Genomic DNA, 18597 nt, shown 5'->3' on the forward strand with positions numbered 1-18597 from the left:
CACGCCATTTGGGACGCATAGGGACTGAGCCCACAGCGCCTTGCCCGACGTGGCCTCCTCCGACAGCTCCACTCTGCTCGGTCCCATTCAGTTCTGCTTGCAGGCCTAGTTTTAGTTTTAATTTTTACTAGTTTTAGTATTTTGTAATAGGGTATTTGTTGGGTGGGAGATTAAAAGAGTTCACAGTAAATTTTGCCTTTATTTCCGTTGTCTGATCCATCTTCATTATGTATGAAAAAAGTTGACAAAGAAGAAAATGGAGGACATTTTCACTATAATTTTAGTTGGTTTTAGTTAGTTTTGTAAACACACAATACAGTTTCAGTTAGTTAATTAATTATCTTTTTTTAAACATGAACCTAATTGTAACATGAGCCCTTAAAACAAAGTCTGAAATCTCAAAAAAGCCTTTAAAGAAGTGAGGACCGGCCGAAATGTCCTCACTTTGCAGAAATGTCCTCACTCTGTGGTTAAAAAACATGTTTCGGTTCTCACTATGTAGGAAGTAGAAGAACACACACACACACACACACACACACACACACACACACACACACACACACACACACACACACACACAAAGTCTCCTGTCCAGGAACTGTTAAAGTGAGTTTTCAAGCTGATGTGTTCATGATATTTTGACTTCTGGCTGCTAAAGGAGAAAACATCACATCATGTAAAGTCAAGAAATGTACAGAGAACTGAACAATAAATATTCTTTATATCAAAATTTGAAGGAGTACAGTTTTAAAATGTAAGAGCTGTAATTTTAATAGTAATAATCACCTTTTGTTTTACTGTAGAGCAGGGGCCTGACACTCCCGGCCCGGGGGCCACTTCTGGCCCTCGGCCCCGCAACATCCGGCCCGCATCTTGACGTAAAAAATTAAATGCAATTTAGCTATTCAAGTTTATTTTTATTTGCATCAGAGAGGTGCCTCCTTCATTCCCAGAGCTGTTCAGAATTTTCAGTCATGTTATGTGCCTTTTTGGAAGCACATATGTGTGAGAAACTGTTCTCTACAATGAACTTTAATAAAAGCAAGTCCAGGACAAGGCTCATCCTGAGGCTGTACTCAGAGTTTCAACTGCAACGTCCATCAGAGTAAATATGGCTCAGCTATGTGAGCAGAAGCGCTGACACGTATCTGGCAAGAAATAAAGCGCAAATGGACTCAGAAGTGATTTGTCTGTTAGTGAAATTTTGACCTTTAATAACTTATTTTAACATTTCACTCAACTGTTAAAATGTGCATACAAAGCTAGAGTTCTTTTTGTGTTATTTAATATGAAGACAATATGAACAGAAGTGCTGTCAGTTAGTTCATGAAAGGCTTTTATTGGTTATTTAAGAATGAGGCCAAAAACATTTGCACTTAATGTGAATTTAATACTCAGTTGGTAGAGAGGTCATCTATGGATGGGAATGTTGGTGGTTCGATCCCTGACCGTGGCAGCCTACATGTGATAGATACTGAACCCCAAATTGCTCCTGATGCTGCGTTCATCAATGTGAGAATGAATTCCCAATGGTGGCAGGTGGCACCAGTGTGCCCTGGTAGCCACTAACACCAGTATGAATGTGTGTGTGAAAAGTGCTATATAAGTGCACCCCATTTTCCATTTACCAAATAAACCCCATTTTCAGAAATATTTGTGATGCTTTTTGATACTCGAACACTGAAGTGGCCCCCCACTGAGATGACAGTGACCACTGCTGTAGAGATTTGGGAAACAACCCAGCAAACTTCAAGAGACTTGCAGCCCAACTTTTGAATTAATTTCTGTAATGTAAGTTTATGAGGAGGCTTCTCAGTAAAATGTAGTTTCCTTAATCTCTACAACAGAGTTAAAATGTATAATTAGAATAACCACAATTATGACAATAAGACAATTTTAATAAGTATTAAAAACCCCAGAACATCCTTTTTTACAAACTGTTTAAAAACGTGTGGTATTCCATACAGTATTACCATTGTTTGAGTATTTATGGTGTGGTGTCAACCTGCTTCACACTGGAACTCACTAAAATGCTGTTAAAACAAACAATAGTTATTCTATCTTATTAAAGACTCCTTTTAGTCAGGCAGCTTAGCTAAATAAAGGGGACATGCCGGACAAAAGCATCACATTTTTTCCACATGCTCTCTATCGCAGATTTGGAGATGGCAGCCATGTGAAGTCAATGAGAACCAATATATCTTCTAAGCCACTCAGAAGGTCAATCTCGGTGTCAAAATCTACATTTTCTGGGTCAAGGAACCATTTAAAGCTATTGAGAATATCACTAGATGATTATTTGATCAAATAGATATGTTCATTTTCACCCAGACTGGTAGGCAACTCGCTTCAAGTGCTGCAGCAGGGAATCCTGAGCAGAAAATATTTGGAATCTAATAATTACGTGAATACATGGCCAAAGTGAACATATCTATTTGATCAAATAATCATCTAGTGATATTCTCAACAGCTTTAAATGATTCATTGTCCCAGAAAATGTATATTTTGACACTAAAATTGACCTTCTGAGTGGCTTAGAAGATACTGTATATTCGTTCTCATAGACTTTATATGGCTGCCATCTCCGATCCTCAATCTTGATGAAGTGGCTCCTACCAAAAATTGAAACCTTTAGTGATAAAGAGCATGTGGAAAAAATTTGTGCTTTTTTCCAGCGTGTCCCTAATCTTCTCAAATCTGGTCCTAAGCCGCCTGACTATTGTGACCTGGAACTAACTAAAATACCTGATGAATTTCTAAAAATAATGTTTCAGTTTCAGCTGCTGCACCGATTCAACTGAACCTCAGTCTAAATCTGTTGCACTTCAACACCTGATTCCTGAGAAACTCAGGTGAAGCTGCTTCCACGTCACCTGCAGGTAAAATCTGCATGTACTGTTCTGTAAATAACTGGTACATTTGGCCACTTAATTACCCGTTGACAGAGCTGAAATTGTCATCTTTTAAAGCTCCTACTTTTTTTTCTTTTAATTGTAAATCATTTGAATGCAAAATCCTACTTTGTATACAATATTTCTGTATCAAAAATCTAGAAAGACGCTACATTCTTTGAGTGTGATGGCAACAATTGTCCACAAAAGCTGCGCTGTTTACGTCCATCAGAGTCCGTTTCAACAGAGTGAGGATGCTTTGCTCCTTGTTCTCTGTTCAGGAAGGAGAAATAAGTCTTTAATAAATAAATAGCCCTTTAATCTCCACTGCAGACTGAGCCGAAGCTGGACTGACCAGCGGGAAAGAAAATGTGACACGTCACTTTTTCTCTCGTGGAAAGTAAAAAAAATGCCCTTCAGTGAACAGCTCAATGTTTTTTTCCCCTCCTACTTTCCTGACGCCATTCCTGGAGCATCCTGATTGGTTGCTTCTTTACGTCCTGTGGTGGAGGAGTGACGAGACGAGCAGAGAGGTGGAGAAGATGGACAGTGACAGAAAGATAGATGACGCCCCACCACATTCCTTAGCATCTTCCTGTTGGAGAATTTCAACAAAAGGGTTTTCAGAATAATTCATATTATATTATGGGATTATAAGCATTGATACATTATTGTCTACGTCCCTTGAGTGCTGCAGCTGTTAAAATGGAGCGCAGCGTTTACAAAATGTACTGCTGGGTAGCTTAACAAGCAGATCCACATGCATTGTAAAAAATGTCTGTAGATTTTACGGTGAAAAACTGTTAAACAATGACAGTTAAAGACCGTAAAATGATAAATGGGTTAATTCAGTTTCAGTAACAATGAAACACCGTAAATGTATACAAAACAGTACTTTAAAAAAAAAAAAAATACATTCCTCCACTGTAAAATTCACTGGCACAGTATTTGTAACAAAATCAGCATCACTGTAATTTTTGCATTTATTTTTTGAAAAAATACTTTTTCTCACTGTTAAATGTACTAAACATCATATCTCTAACAAAAATATACTGTAATATTTAATGGTAAAATCTTTAATTTATGCACCATTTATAAAGCATTTTCTTGTCAATTATATGGCAGAACAGTGTTTATTTTGATGGAATTAATATTTAATGAACGAAAGGTCAGTATAGTATGACATTCATTTAAGTTATAATAAAAGATTGTTTTTTTAATGACCGTAAAAGTGCCAAAAAATGCCGTAAAATAGCACGTTGGTCATGGTAATAGTATTGTGTTCAAAAATATCTAGAAAAACAGCATATCATAACATGTCCAAAGTTGAAAAAAAAAAGTCATATATCAAAAGTCAAAAATTCGTCAAAGTCTAGTTTGTCCAAAAATGCCAAAAAATGCCATTGAATACCACGTTGATCATGGTAATATAACCATATGTCCCAAGATATAAAAAACCCCACCATATTATAGGATGTCCAAAAATTGAAAAGAAATAAAACCCATACTATGTATGACTTTTTTCAGAGGTGTCTTAAAATTTTAAAATGCGCTAAATTCATAAAAGTTCCTTATTAAAGCCTTATTCAAGCATTTCTTTTTGCATTTTAAAATTTCACCCTTTTTGACAAAAATCAACATGCTATAGTACAACTTTTTTTTAGGCTCGCATTTTTGGAAATCCCATAATATGGTGATTTTTCTCTCATTTTTGGAACGATATCACATGCATCTACAGACTGTCATAAGGCAATTGTATGAATTTGGGGCATTTCAATCATTTTTTTTTATGAATAAAAAAGTTATAGTATAGTAAGTCTAAAAAGTTCAAAACTGGGTCAAAGTGTTGTTTGTTCAAAAATGCCCCAAAACACAAGAAGTACAGATCGGTCATTATTGGCATAAGTCTCCCATCCAAAACATGCCACCCCCAGTCTTTTGGGCCCATATGTTCCCCCTTTACCCAATAACTACTTTGTCTGCTTTATACACCATATCTTTTCTTGTTTTTGTTGCTTTCTTTGGTTCTGGTGTCAGAAACAGACTGTGTCTTTTGCTGGGCTCACACCAAAAGATTTCCCCAGTCCCAGACTAAAAACTGAAAGTCTTTAGTAAATCTAGGAGTTTTACTGGAGTCACGGCGCTCCTGTCATCTCCATGGTTAAGTTTGAGGTAGTAATCTGCTCTGTTTCATATCAGTCTTTTCCTAGTCTTGGGTTTGGATCATATCATACGTGTTTGATATTATCTCAAGTCTCAGTGACGTAACACAATCACCAACCAATAGATGAGCGGGGGAAAGGTCCCCGGTTCCAGACCGGCCAGTAAAAACACTTCCACAGGAAAAAGGAACATCACAATAATGTTAGTAAGCCCAGTCCTAAATAAATATATAGTGATGTCATACATTTAGATTTTTGGAGTGCTGTTTCTTAGTAAAGAGAACAGTAAGGAGACCCAGTTAAAATGTATAAATACATGTATACATAAATAAGTAATAAATAAATATTCAATGATTAATGTATAATTGACTAAATGAAAGCTGATAGAGCTGACGAATATAATTATTCAATTAAACACATTATAATTAAATAGGACATAAATGTATATCATGAATTCATTTCTAAATGTTCATTTCCTTTATTCTTCCTGGTATCTTTTTTTTACTGTAAAATAGTCAACTTTTCATGTGATAAAAACAGAAACCCCTTTTCAGCTTTGTGAGGGGCATTTTGTGGTGTCTTCTCTTCTTTTTGTTGTTGTTTTTTTCAACACAAACCACTGAGTCACACACTAGAGCAGCTGGCGCCAAAAGCTGCTTCTCCTCCATTTAGTAAGTTTCTACTAAGGCTTGATGAGGAAAAAATTGCATGGTAGGAAAAAAATGCTAAAAGAATCTAGTTGTAGTCTTGTAAATAGTGACCCTGAAAGATTCACAGTCTGTCTAAAATCTCAGTGTGAGACTAAAAACTCTAAACACTTGTCTTTAGATGTGAGCAGGTGTGACATAATAGTTTTCCAGGGGTCTTTTACAAATCTTTTCAAAGTCTTCTGGTGTATAGGTAGCATTGCACAGACAACTTGCTGCCTATTGCTCGTAGAGCGATGTGTTTTCATCACTGAATGACTCATTATATATTTTACACTTCTCCATTTCTCCCTGGTTACATACATTAAACACTGCAAAGCTACTTTACAAATGGTTTTGGTGTCTGGTAAAATTATTTTAAAGAGCTGGAATGTCTGGAAAGTGTGTCTAACTGTTTTTAAAAAAAAATCTGTCTTCTGTGTAGAGAAGAGAGAAGAGTAGAGAAAAGTAGCATTTTTCAATTAACATAAAAATATTGCAAGTGGCCTCAGACCAACAAAATATGTTTCCGTTAAACACAGTGTCAACTTTCAGCACACATACAATGTTGCCAGTGCCTTGTTTTAAATGTTAAGAACCTAATTACACTGTCGACGAAGTGTGGAGCTCATGTTAGCCTTCTAGATTAGAATAGGCAATCTATGTGCCATAGGTAACATGTCCTGTTTGCTAACGTTGATAGCTTTGTGGGAGAATAGGTACAAAATAGCTAAGCACGGAAAGCTTCGGGTCTCGAGACGGTCTCCTCTCATCAACGTCTAAAGCGTCATTTTTAACATCAATAAAGAATTTGAAATGTTGCAAATGTGAACAAAGATTGCAAATATAACATATAATAGGGTTACTTCCAGTTCTATAATTGTAATTTTATACTAAATATATTTGAGCTTGTCTCCAGTTTTACTTGGTATATCATCATCAAACTGAAAATGGCCTCATGGAGTTTACAGCCAGAACTTTAGAGGTGAATTTACAGTAGGGCTCCACGCTGCTTTGTTTTCTTGTCTGGATGTGATGAAGAAGTCATGAATTGGCCCATGTGGTGACTCCAGAGGGTTAAGGTTAATATAAGTATTTTTGTGGGAAGTGACTTCAAATTGATTGATGCATAGGTTAACTTACTGAATGGATATGAATGTTTTAGTTATTTGACCACTGTTCTTTCTACTTGTGACTTTATGGCTTCTTGGCCATAAGTCAATAAGCCTAGTGTTGGGCTCATTTGGATATTTAAAATAGATTTTTCCAAGAAACAAAAATGTTACTTTTCATGTATACGTTCACTGTGTGAGGTTTTATTGTGGTAGGAGTAAAGGAAAAAATGAAGCCTATGCGGGTATATTTTGGGTAGCCTATATTTGATTGGTGTAAAACTTAATTGCATAATCAAATTCATTTTCAAAGAAACTTGTAATATGAAAAATGTTACTTTACATGGGTACTTTCATCGTGTAAAGTTTCATTTTGATAGGAGTAAAGGAAAAAAAAATAGCCCCATTGATGTGTTTTGTTGCCTTGCCTTATTGACACACATCTCGGATTGATGAGAATGTTTACTGGAAAAAAAAGGTGTGTCTAAAAACAAGATAAAAACACTAAATCTGAGGGAAATAGGCATGTTGAATTAACTCTTAAAACAAGATAAATGATCTAACACTTCTGAATCTAAAGTTTTTTTTTGTCTTGGTAAGAATCAAATAATTTGCAGTGCACTCTGCTTGGGCCAGTTCATCGCTGCTTGCAGCTTTAATTGATCTTGTTTTAAGAGTTAATTTCTTATTTTAAGCGTTCAACATGCTTATTTCTAGATTTAACAATCTTAATTTAAGAAATCTTGTCAAGTGAAATTATCTGTCCATGCAGCAAGATCATTTCCCTCAGATTTAGTGTTTGAAATGAAATGATCTAAGCTGAAAACTATTTTTTTTACAATTAGTCTTTCGCTACTTTGCCTGGACTACTGGATAAACCTTTATATTTAAAACATCTATTACCTTGGAAAATGATATTAAAGAACAAAAGAACACCTTGAGGGCCCTTAATTGTTGCTCACCTTCGGGTGGTAGGCATGGCAGGACTCCGGACGCCGCCGCACCTTCTGGGATTTCATCCTGTTGCACTTCACTGTGGCGTTATGTTCACTGCCGTTAAGTAAAACACACCGCTTACTGCATTTCGACACATTTTCCCTGAATTTCTGTACCTAATTTAGTTTTTTTCAGAACCGGACTTTGAGGAATATGAAACCAAATTATCTGATACATTTAAAAAAAAAAAAAAAAAATGTGTCTCAAAAAACTGGTTACATTTTACATTTATTCTGCATGTCTCGTTTAAAACGTTGCCAAAAAATAAAGCGTTTGGATTAACTAGATCCTGTTAAAAACAATAAAATTCTGCTCCTCAGCGACACTGTGGAGCCATGACTGATTCTACTAAGACAAACGATCATGTGACAAATATTCACTGAAAATCTGTTTACACAGAGCAGAGAGGAGGGGACAGGAGAGGCTGTAATATTGCAAATAGTCTGCAGAAAAGACATCTTGAGTTGTTCAAACTTCTAGCTATTATTTTGCTGATTCCACAGAACTGCAGTACTACTAACTAAAATGTAAAAAAGAAACGGTTTGAGGTTCGGAACACGACTCAATCCTCAATCCTTACTTTTAGTATCTGAGAGTCATATAACAACAAAACTCCTTGGATGGATCTTCGATGCCAGGGGTTGGCAACCTTCACTAACCAAAGAGCCATTGTGGAAAAAAATCAATAAAAAAGAATAAAAAATATTGGAATGGAGCCGCAAAACTTTATTTTGAGCCTTACAATGAAGAAGAGCTCAGCCTATGAAGTCCTAATTAGCCAACCAACATTACTAATACAGTCATGGAAAAAATATTAGACCTTTTTATTTAAGAGTTTAACCCATAAGAACCCAGACCCAGTTATCCTTAAAGGGAAATTATGGGGGAAATACCACAGACCAAGTGGACCACATAGACCACATTTATGTTTTTTAAAAAGACTACCCCTAAATGTTAAAGATGATTTGACATAAACGTTACATTAGGTGTTTATGGTATTTATGTTTATGATATTTCTTTTTTTTAAATAAAAAAATAGACACATTTTCTGCTTACAGAGACACAAATTTGCCTTTTTCTTTGCATCTCCACAACATTTTTCAAAATTGTGACATTAATAGTGGTGTTTAACAAAAAAATATTTTTCAGATTTGTTTTTAAGTAACAAAATAAGAATAAATAAATAAATATATAAATAAATAAAAAAACTAAAAAAATACAGTATATCAAAATTGTGACTTTAATTTATTCAGGAAATCTGGTCAGAACAAGTTAAATGTAATCAAGGACATTAACAGATTACGATTGTTAAACGTGTTAAAACTAAGCCTCGTAAAAAAAAAAAAGCTTTTTGAAATTAGCTACCAGGGTGTTGAGTATGTGTCACTTATTGACTTGAGTTAAGTTAAGGTAAGGTGAAGCATAACGCGTGATATGGCATATTCTAGAAGATGTGTTTGTGTGTGTTTGTTACACAGGTGTCACCATGGGTGTTTATGGGTTAATTTTAATTTTCCATGGTTTTCTTGATAATGATTTTGTTTATTATCAAGAAAACCATGTTAAATGTCTAGATATCAGCTCTTAAATTAAACTCTTATGAGCTATTTTTGTTGTTATCATTATATTTGTCCAAACAAATGTACCTTTAGTTGTATTAGGCATTAAAATGAACAAGAGATTGAAGCAAACAAGGGTGGTCTAAAATTTTTTTCCATGACTGTAGGTCATGATTAGCATATTTTATTGTTTTTGTCAGCGAGGACCGTAGTGCAAATGAGAGGTTGAAGAAATATCGATAGCTAGCCCAGCTAGGGAAACTCAAATTTCGACCTAAAGATTGAACATTTTCGACTTTTGTAAGCTATGATGTACATTTTAGTCGACTAAAATGTAAATAAAAATGTTTCAATGGCATAGCTACACATTTTTACAATTATAGAATATGAATTGCTTTGGGCTGACACCAATGATAATTGAAATGTAAAGAAATAACCATATGTCACAGTCACAATGACTGTGATATATGCAGATGGCCTGAAGAGCCACTTGAGGGTCTGGAGCTGCAGGTTGTATGCAATATTTGGAATTGTGATTTGTGTAACTGTGGACGTTTGTATCCAGCAGGGGGCGCTGCTGCTGTCTGTCAGTATGCGAAGGATATATTTGATCTCTTTGGGTTCGAGCAGGATGGGTCCATACTGACGGGAACAGTCACAGTCGGCCTGAGTCACAACCAAAACCAGGTTACTGTCAGGAATCTGCTGCACCACAAACATCCTGAAACACAGAACAAAACAACAAGGTACGGCCAGTCAGTCGCTCAGTCAATTCATTTACAACAAGTCCCTCATTAGTGCTTAGTCAAAGCATCAACTATCATCAATAACAACAGACAATTTTAAATAATTAAACCTACGCTCAGCTGTTTATCATTTAAAGGGAAATTCCACCTTAAAAACTAAATTTTCATGTTAGTTGTGTTTTGTAATAGCATATTATCTCTCCCTCTTATTAGTCTTTATATCAAATTTGATTTATTTTGTGCAAGTGCACAAGTTTAAGAGTTGCTGATTGCAGCTGTAATAGTTTTACTGCAAACAGGCATTTTTAAAATCTGTATTTTGAGCCTAAACACTGGTGGACAGCAGACCGTAGGGACTTTACCGTCCCAAATAACTAAAATTTAAATTCAGTTTCAGGTTAAACCTTTCTCTTTTTAAAAAGCACCTCATATGTATTTGTTTTCATGAATAAAAACAATAATCTTGGTGCACTAAAAGGTTACATGGTTTGACCACAAGATGGAGCTGGAGTTGTATTTATATATGATGCTTTCTGTAGATTAAACTACTCAACAGCACATAAATGAGCACAACCTTAAACATCTACAGCAGTAAAATGCAACATACAAACTAATGCAGCAGTGATATTATTAATCTAAAAACATCATAAATAATAATAAAACATTTTACTGCAGAATGAGTATATATGAGTATATCATTTATATGAGTATACTTACCTTGTAAGGTACCCTTGTTTACTTATTTTCATAGTGGGGTTTTAGTACTTTTATTGACGTAAAGAATCTGGCAACTTCTACTACTCTCTGTGTCTAAGTGTGTACAGTTTATATAGTATGTGTGGAATGTGTGTACAGCATGTGCGGTGTCTGTACAGTATGTATAGTATGTGTGTACAGTATGCATAGTATGTGTGGTGTGTGTGTGTACAGTATATATAGTTTGTGTGTACATTATGTATAGTATGTGCGGTATGTGTGTACAGTATGTGTATACACTATGTATAGTATGTGTGTACAGTATGAACAGTATGTGTATACACTATGTATAGTATGTATGTACAGGATTTACAATATGTGTGTATAGCATGTGTAGTATGCGTGTGTACAGCAGGTATAATATGTACGGTATGTGTGTACAGTATGTAAAGTATGTGTATATACTATGTATAGTATGTGTGTACAGGATTTATAATATATGTGTGGAATGTATGTGTAGTGTGCATGTGTACAGTAGGTATACTATGTACGGAATGTGTGTACAGTATGTACAGTATGTGTATACAGTAGGTATAGAACTGTGTGTTTATCTTACTTCTGGCAGCGTCCACACTTGATTAGGCTGTTGGCTTCTCTGACAGACGAGTCGTACATGAAGCCGGGATATGCCGTGTCGCAAGGCTGCAAAGCCTCCACCTTCTTCTGCTTATGACCTGAGACACACACACACACACACACACACACACACACACACACACACACACACACACACACACACACACACACACACACACACACACACACACACACACACACACACACATTAACACACTGAGAGCTAAACCTTAAAACTAGATAAAAGTACATGCTGTGAATAAAATGCAACCATTAAAATGTCTTGTCCTCTTGACATTTCCTCTTTAGAAATACAACACACACACACACACACACACACACACACACACACACACACGGTGTACTCACTTGTATGATAGCCAGCTTTGGCTACAAGGATGAAGCAGATGAGGATGGTTCACAATGAAGAAACAGAGAATGTCCAGGTGACGACAACGATGATGGTGATGATGATGGAGATGATGATGATGATGATGATGAAGCAGCCATTTTGAAATAGAATATTTGTGAATGAAACGTAAAGCAGAGATGAGATGAAGGAAACAAACACTCTGTCTGTCTGTCAGTGACAAGTTTAGCATCTTACCTTCCACAAAATAATCAGAGTGCCAGAGACCACAGAAGTTAAAGTCCAGCAGGAACCTGACAGGAGACACAAATATTTAGATAATGACAGAAACAACATTTAACACATAATAGTGTTCCTGTGCAGAAACATCATCACATCCTGCATATTTTTAATAACTATGAGCTGTGGAGTGAAAGTCTTTTTCCATTCAGTGATCCTTAAGAAACATAATTTGTTTAACGTCTTAGTACAAAAAAACCCCCATAATTTTCTCTTGGGTGTTGAATTTCATTTTACCCCTATACTCTGTGATTTATTCATATTTGAAAAACATTAAATCCTCCACACTGGCTCATTAATATGAAACATATCCACTCTCACTGCAACTTTCTTCACAGTCTGGATATCATGTATTTTCTGTATAATGTTTTTTAGTAATTATAAATAATGACTAAACTTAAGGTCTTTGCTGGTTAAAAATGATACAGTCCATAACAGAATAACTGCAGCTGTCTATAAAGACAAATCCTTGAAAATGGACATTTTTTTTGTTTGAATTTTTTTATTTGAAATCCCTTCTTAAGACCTATTTTAAAGACATGCTTTTATTTGATTTTGTCTACTTTTTTATCATCTTTTTACTGCTATATTGTCTATATTGCTTTTACTTATTTATTTGCATTCTTGTGCTTGTGTATCTGGATATATATAATTTTTTTCCTGATGAATATTCATCAGGCTCTACTTTTCAGCCTTTGGTTGTCACATTGCATTTGCTTTCTGCTTTTGATTCGATTTTTCTTTGTAAAAACATTATAAACGCTATATATGTTATTATTATTTTTAAAAATGTTAAATAAAAGAAGAATTTTAAAGAACAAAAACAGGTGACACTTACATCAGAGCATTGGAGAAGAACCATCTTATTAATGCAGCGATGCCATAAAACGGCTGCAAGAGAAAAAGAAAAACAAGTTTATTAATACAAGACGTGTTTAGAATACTAATCACAATTTGGTTAAATTAGATGCCTCAGTTTTTAACATTGTGAAACTTTAAACTTTTTTGCTGGTTTTGTTAAAGGTTGCCTTCGTTTTGACTAAATAAACTACTTTCACCTGAAAGTAATTAGAAATGTATTACTGTCAGAACTCTGCTGGCGAAAGAAGTACAGTAAACAGATTCTTTACTGCAGTAAAAGTACTAATACCACAGTGTAAAAATACTCCACTTCAAATAAAAGTATGTAAATATCAGCAGTAAAATGTACTCAAAGTATGAAAAGTGTTGAGGGTGCAGTAAAATGTTTTCTGTCAGTGTTTTACCAACATATATTATGTTTTTGAATTCATATCATTGCTGCATTAATGTGTATGTTGCATTTCACTGCTGTAGATGTTTCAGGTTGTGCTACTTTTACTCCTTTATATTGTCTACCTGTGGTAGTTTAATCTACAGCAATGCATCATATTCTATAAGATCATTAATGTTTGTAGCTTCACTGTCCTCTTTCCAGCTGGTCCAAGAGAACCCTCTTGGACCAGCTGGAAAGAGGACAGTGAAGCTAACTTTAAATAGTTTATTTAGCTGAAGAAGTAGGAGAATCTTCTCAACATATAAAGAAACATTTCAGCTTCAGTTCATCACAAACATTAAAAACCAACATGTGGAGATACGTGGTTTTCAGTGGACAGGAGGAGGAGGAAAACTATAATCTGAAACGAACTAAAGCTGTCGGACAAATGTAGTGGAGTAAAAGTATACGGGTAAATAAAATGGAAAATAGTAAATGTACTTAGTAAGTTCCACCACTGATGCATCTCTACTTACAACAGGAATAACCAAAACTAAAGTTGTAACTAATAGAAGTACTGTACAGTAAAAAGTAACTCACGCTGAGCAGAGGGCGGGCGCTGTTGGCGTGATGATGACTGTTTTTACACATCGCCTGGTAGTCAAACAATGACACTCTGCAGACAAACAAACAAACGTATTCAAAAAATACCATCCATCCTCCGCTTATCGGGTCGCAGGAGCAGCAGGTTAAGCATGGTAAATGGACCTGCACTTATATAGCGCTTTTCAAGTCGCTTTGCGACCACTCAAAGCTCTTTACACTACAGACTGCGCTCATTCACACATTCACACACACATTCATACTGGTGGCAAAGGCTACCCTAAACGGTGCCACCTGCCACCATTGGGAATTCATTCTCACACCGATGAACGCAGCATCAGGAGCAATTTGGGGTTCAGTATCTTGCTCAAGGATACTTCGACATGTAGGCTGCCATGGTCAGGGATCAAACAACCAACCCTCCTATCGGTGGGCAACCCTCTCTACCAACTGAGCCACAGCCGTCCCTAGCCTGGAAGCAGGGCATTCAAGGCGTCCCTCTCCCCAGCCACAACGTCCAGCTCCTCCTGGGGGACCCGGAGGCGTTCCAGGCAAGAGATATAACCCCTTCACCGTGTTCTGGGTCTTCCCCGCTCCTCCAAGAATCGCCACCTTATTGCGGTGGAGGGGTTCTTGGATGATGATCCAGAGATCCTTGGAGCTGTGTTGTCGGGAGCAATAGTTCCTAGTAGGATCTCCCAAGGCAAAGTGGTCCCAGGGGAGGGGCCAGACTAAGAGCGATTCAAAGACCCCTATGAAGCGGATTATAGTACAGCGGAGTACCTCGCCCGGCACGGGTAAACCGGGGCCCCCTCCTGGAGCCAGACCCGGGAGGGGAGCACGCACGAGACAACAGTCTCTCTGTTTGAACAAACATCACTATGAAGTGTAGTGGCAAATCATCTGATGTCAAAATCAAGTCATGAGAAGTTTTGTTTTGAAACAAAATTTTGAACTGAGCCATGTTGGTTTTGAAAAAGCAGACTCTTCAGAATGAAACAGATCACAAGCAGGTCTGGTGGCTGGGCCTTTGTCCATCGGGCTTTTGTCCATTGGGCCCGGCCGGGTTCAGCCCGAAAAAGCCACATGGATCCGCCGACCTGTGGGCCCACCCCCCGTAGAGTAGGGCATAGCAGTCGGGTGCAGTGTGAGTCGGGCAGCAGGCGAAGGCGGGTACCTGGGCGTGCTGACCCCCGGCTCCAGCGGCAAAAAATACTTTCAATGTATTTTTAGACACCAACATCAGGACATCATACAAATTCTTGGGAGAGAACCAAATAACCTTCAACACATTAATATCTTAACATGTCTGATAAAGTACTTTTGTCCATCAGACCTACTTTTTGTACATCCCCATCTTGATCAGCGACGCCATTACAGACCCGTCCACCTCGCCAAAGAAGCGACCGATCTGTAAAAAACAACATGAACAAAATTTATTAGAAAGTCACATGCATCCACACAAAGAGACACATCAAGTGTCCATCCGATTGCATCTCAAGTTTTAACTAAAATTTGAGAAAATCTGTGATTCATATCCCAGAGAACCACTGTAGTCTCATTCTCAGAAGGAAAAACGTATTATTAAATGTTAAGGTTCTTTAAACAGGACATTTATCAGACAGCCCCCACCTTCGTCTACTAGTTTGATCACATATGTCTTACTTGATCATTTTATTTTGTCTGATAGATAAAGTTGTGATCTCTTCTTGGCTGCTGTGATAATTCAATTTCAGACACAAGAATCCAAAGTTGTGAATTAAATTATTGTCACTGCAGTTAATTTAATTCCTGCAGGAGTCTGCTGTCTGCAGTCTGCTGCTCTGAGAATATACTTTTTTTTTAAATATAAAAAGATGTAAACAAAAAAAAAGGTCTGGCTGTTTAATAAAAACACTGGGCGGTTACACCAGTAATAAAAGCAGACGATGTGAAGCATTGAAATGTGATTTGAAGTAATTTATGTTCATCTGCAGTGTGTTTGGCCCTCAGCAGCAGCAGCAGCAGCAGCAGCAGCAGCAGAATCTCTGAATTATTCAGAGCGTTTTGTCTCAGCGGCTCTGTTCATGTTTACAAGCTGCTGTCTGACCACACTTTATCTCTGTCTGGACGGGAGTTTCCCAGGAACCATGAAAGACTCGCAGGTCGCCGAGTGTTAACGGTTGGATGCTGCTTACAGTGAAACTTGACTCTCTGCTTACCTGGGAGCAGCAGCAGAAGAGCGCAAAGATGCTGAAATAAACTAAAACATGGGAGTCAAATTCCAGCCAGATGCTCTGCGGCAGCAGCTTCACTTCTGCTTCCACTTCGTTGTGTTCCTACTGTATTACATTCAGGACTGCACCACTCTGAACAAACAGCATTATACCTCAGATAGTCCCAAGGATTACAGGAGTCTATTAGTCCTCCAGTCCACAGTCAAACATCTCAACTACTGTTGGATAAATCGCCAAAAAAATGTGGTCCAGACAAAGATACTGGATGTAAAGAAGATGGTGCATTACAAGCTTCACCAGTACAATGAAATCTTACACACTTCTTGTTTCCTAAGTGGGCGGGATCGCTTCTCCCGACCAGGCGGCAACCTCCGGGTCTGAGCAGGGAGACAAACCACGAAGTGCCTTAAGCTGCATTCTACCAAAAATTCCAGCAGGGGGCGCTAAGTTTGGCTGCAGAAAGATTTTTGTCAGTTCATTTCAATGCAAAATGAGACAACTTCTCGCTTGATATATAACCTTCATAGCAAAGGAACTTTGACCCTTTCACTGTATTTTCTAAATGACAGTAAATTTGAATGTTTTGTTCAGTAAAAATGTCTAGTTTAGCGTTTGGTTGGACTAACAGACACTCCAAGGAGTCGCTGTTCAGTTTTCTGAGGTAAGTAACATAAGTTTTGTTTTGTTTTTTTTGCTAACATGAATTAACAGCAGCTTCTCTCAGTCAGGTTGAGGTGTAGAGAGGCTGTAGTCAGTGATCAAATCCCTCTCACTCCTCCACAGTCCAGATATGGTCTGCTCCCCGTATCAGAAACAAGATGGCGATGCAAGATGGCGACGAGTGTTACGATGAACTCGATGCTTCCAACGGGCAAACCAATGGGTGACGTCACTGTGACTACGTCCATTATTTATATACAGTCTATGTTTTGAAGGTTTGTGGTAAACTGAAGTGTTCCTTCATGTGTTGAGAAAATCCTCCAACTTCTTAAGCCTTAAAAACCCTCTTGGATCAGCTGGAAAATGCATCGTCATAAAGCTGAGAACAGCTGTTTGTCTGACTTTTTAGATACGTGTTTCTCACAGGACAGTGAAGCCACAAATGTATCTCTAGCAGCTGATCTTAATCTATTAATTCCAATGGGTGAAATGAAAATGAGCACAGATTATTACAGTCTTTTGTCCCAGAGTTACCCAAGTAAATATTGGAGCCATTTTCACAGAACACTAGTCTTCTGAAATGGCATTTTTTTCTGATGGACAAATCAGGAGAAAATTAATTTTGTCCCTGTCTCTGCAACTCCATCTTGCCAGAGTCTGCGAACCACCTAGCTAACTAGTTTCCATAATGCTTAATGTGATGGTTAGTTGTGGAAATACCTATTGATAGCAAAAGAAAATGAAACTAAATTTTTCTTGACGTTCACAATACTTCCAAACAAGTGTCAGGAGCCTTGACTGTATATAAATAATGGACGTAGTCACCGTGACGTCACCCATTGGTTTGAGAGAAGCCGCTGCTAATTCATGTTAGCATTAATTGGAGCATTAACTGGGATGTTAGTTTTGGCTAGCAAAAAACAAAAACAAAATGTATGTTACCTTACCTCAGAAAACTGAACAGCGACTCCTTGGAGTGTCTGTTAGTCCAACCAAATGCTGAACAAGACATTTTTACTGAACAAAACGTTCAAATATACTGTCATTAAGAAATTATAATATATAATACAGGGTGAAAGGGTCAAAGTTATATAACGTTATATATAACTTTATTGACACGTTGCCGTGGATACACATTGTTCTGCTTCTCTCCTGATGACGGCTCACCTTGTTAATGACCTGTCAATCAAAGGTAGCCATGCCCCAAATCATACGATTCTTTATCTTCTATTTTCTTCTAAATGGGGACATTATTAGAACTAATAACATCAAATTGTCTTGAAGAAGATTTTTTACTAGTGATTGAGACTATAGTGCCCTAAAAAAAAAAATTCTGATGTAAGTAACTTAGCGCCCCCTGCTGGAATTTTCGGTAAAATGCAGCTTAAGGCACTTCCTGGTTTGGCTCCCTGCTCAGACACGGAGGTTGCCGCCTGGTCGGGAGAAGCAACCCCGTCCACTTAGGAAACAAGAAGTGTGTCTCTTTGTCTGGTCTTGTTTGCCTCCCTGCTCAGACCCGGAGGTTTGCCGCCTGGTTCAAAATCAACACATCTGGAGATAGCTTTAATTTCTTTTAGATGACAATTTTTCATCCTCTTCCTGTCCAGTGAAAACCAATCCATCAGACTAATGTAGAGTAAAAACTACAATATTTACGTCTGAGTTGTAGTGAAAATGAAATATACCTCAGATTGTTTTATATATTCCAAATATATTCTTAGATTATTATTATTCATGCATTTATGTAAGCA

The 18597-nt window shown here is 37.2% G+C and overlaps 1 protein-coding gene across 1 annotated transcript in view; it reads right to left on the bottom strand.

Moving 5' to 3' along the window:
- Window positions 1-2679: 2679 nt before the first annotated feature.
- The window catches only part of LOC131972719 (voltage-dependent calcium channel subunit alpha-2/delta-4-like), a 138031-nt gene continuing 122113 nt past the window's right edge, over window positions 2680-18597 (bottom strand). The window contains exons 32-40 of the mRNA XM_059334395.1: window positions 15311-15381; window positions 13968-14043; window positions 12972-13024; window positions 12092-12147; window positions 11854-11874; window positions 11465-11582; window positions 10007-10127; window positions 7814-7891; window positions 2680-3486 (exon numbers count right to left, since the gene is read on the bottom strand). Of these exons, the coding sequence (XP_059190378.1) occupies window positions 3385-3486; window positions 7814-7891; window positions 10007-10127; window positions 11465-11582; window positions 11854-11874; window positions 12092-12147; window positions 12972-13024; window positions 13968-14043; window positions 15311-15381 (696 nt within the window). The 3' untranslated portion in view covers window positions 2680-3384. The remainder of the gene's footprint in view (window positions 3487-7813; window positions 7892-10006; window positions 10128-11464; window positions 11583-11853; window positions 11875-12091; window positions 12148-12971; window positions 13025-13967; window positions 14044-15310; window positions 15382-18597) is intronic.

Source organism: Centropristis striata, chromosome 6, assembly GCF_030273125.1.
Source record: "Centropristis striata isolate RG_2023a ecotype Rhode Island chromosome 6, C.striata_1.0, whole genome shotgun sequence".
In the NCBI taxonomy this organism is placed as follows: domain Eukaryota; kingdom Metazoa; phylum Chordata; class Actinopteri; order Perciformes; family Serranidae; genus Centropristis; species Centropristis striata.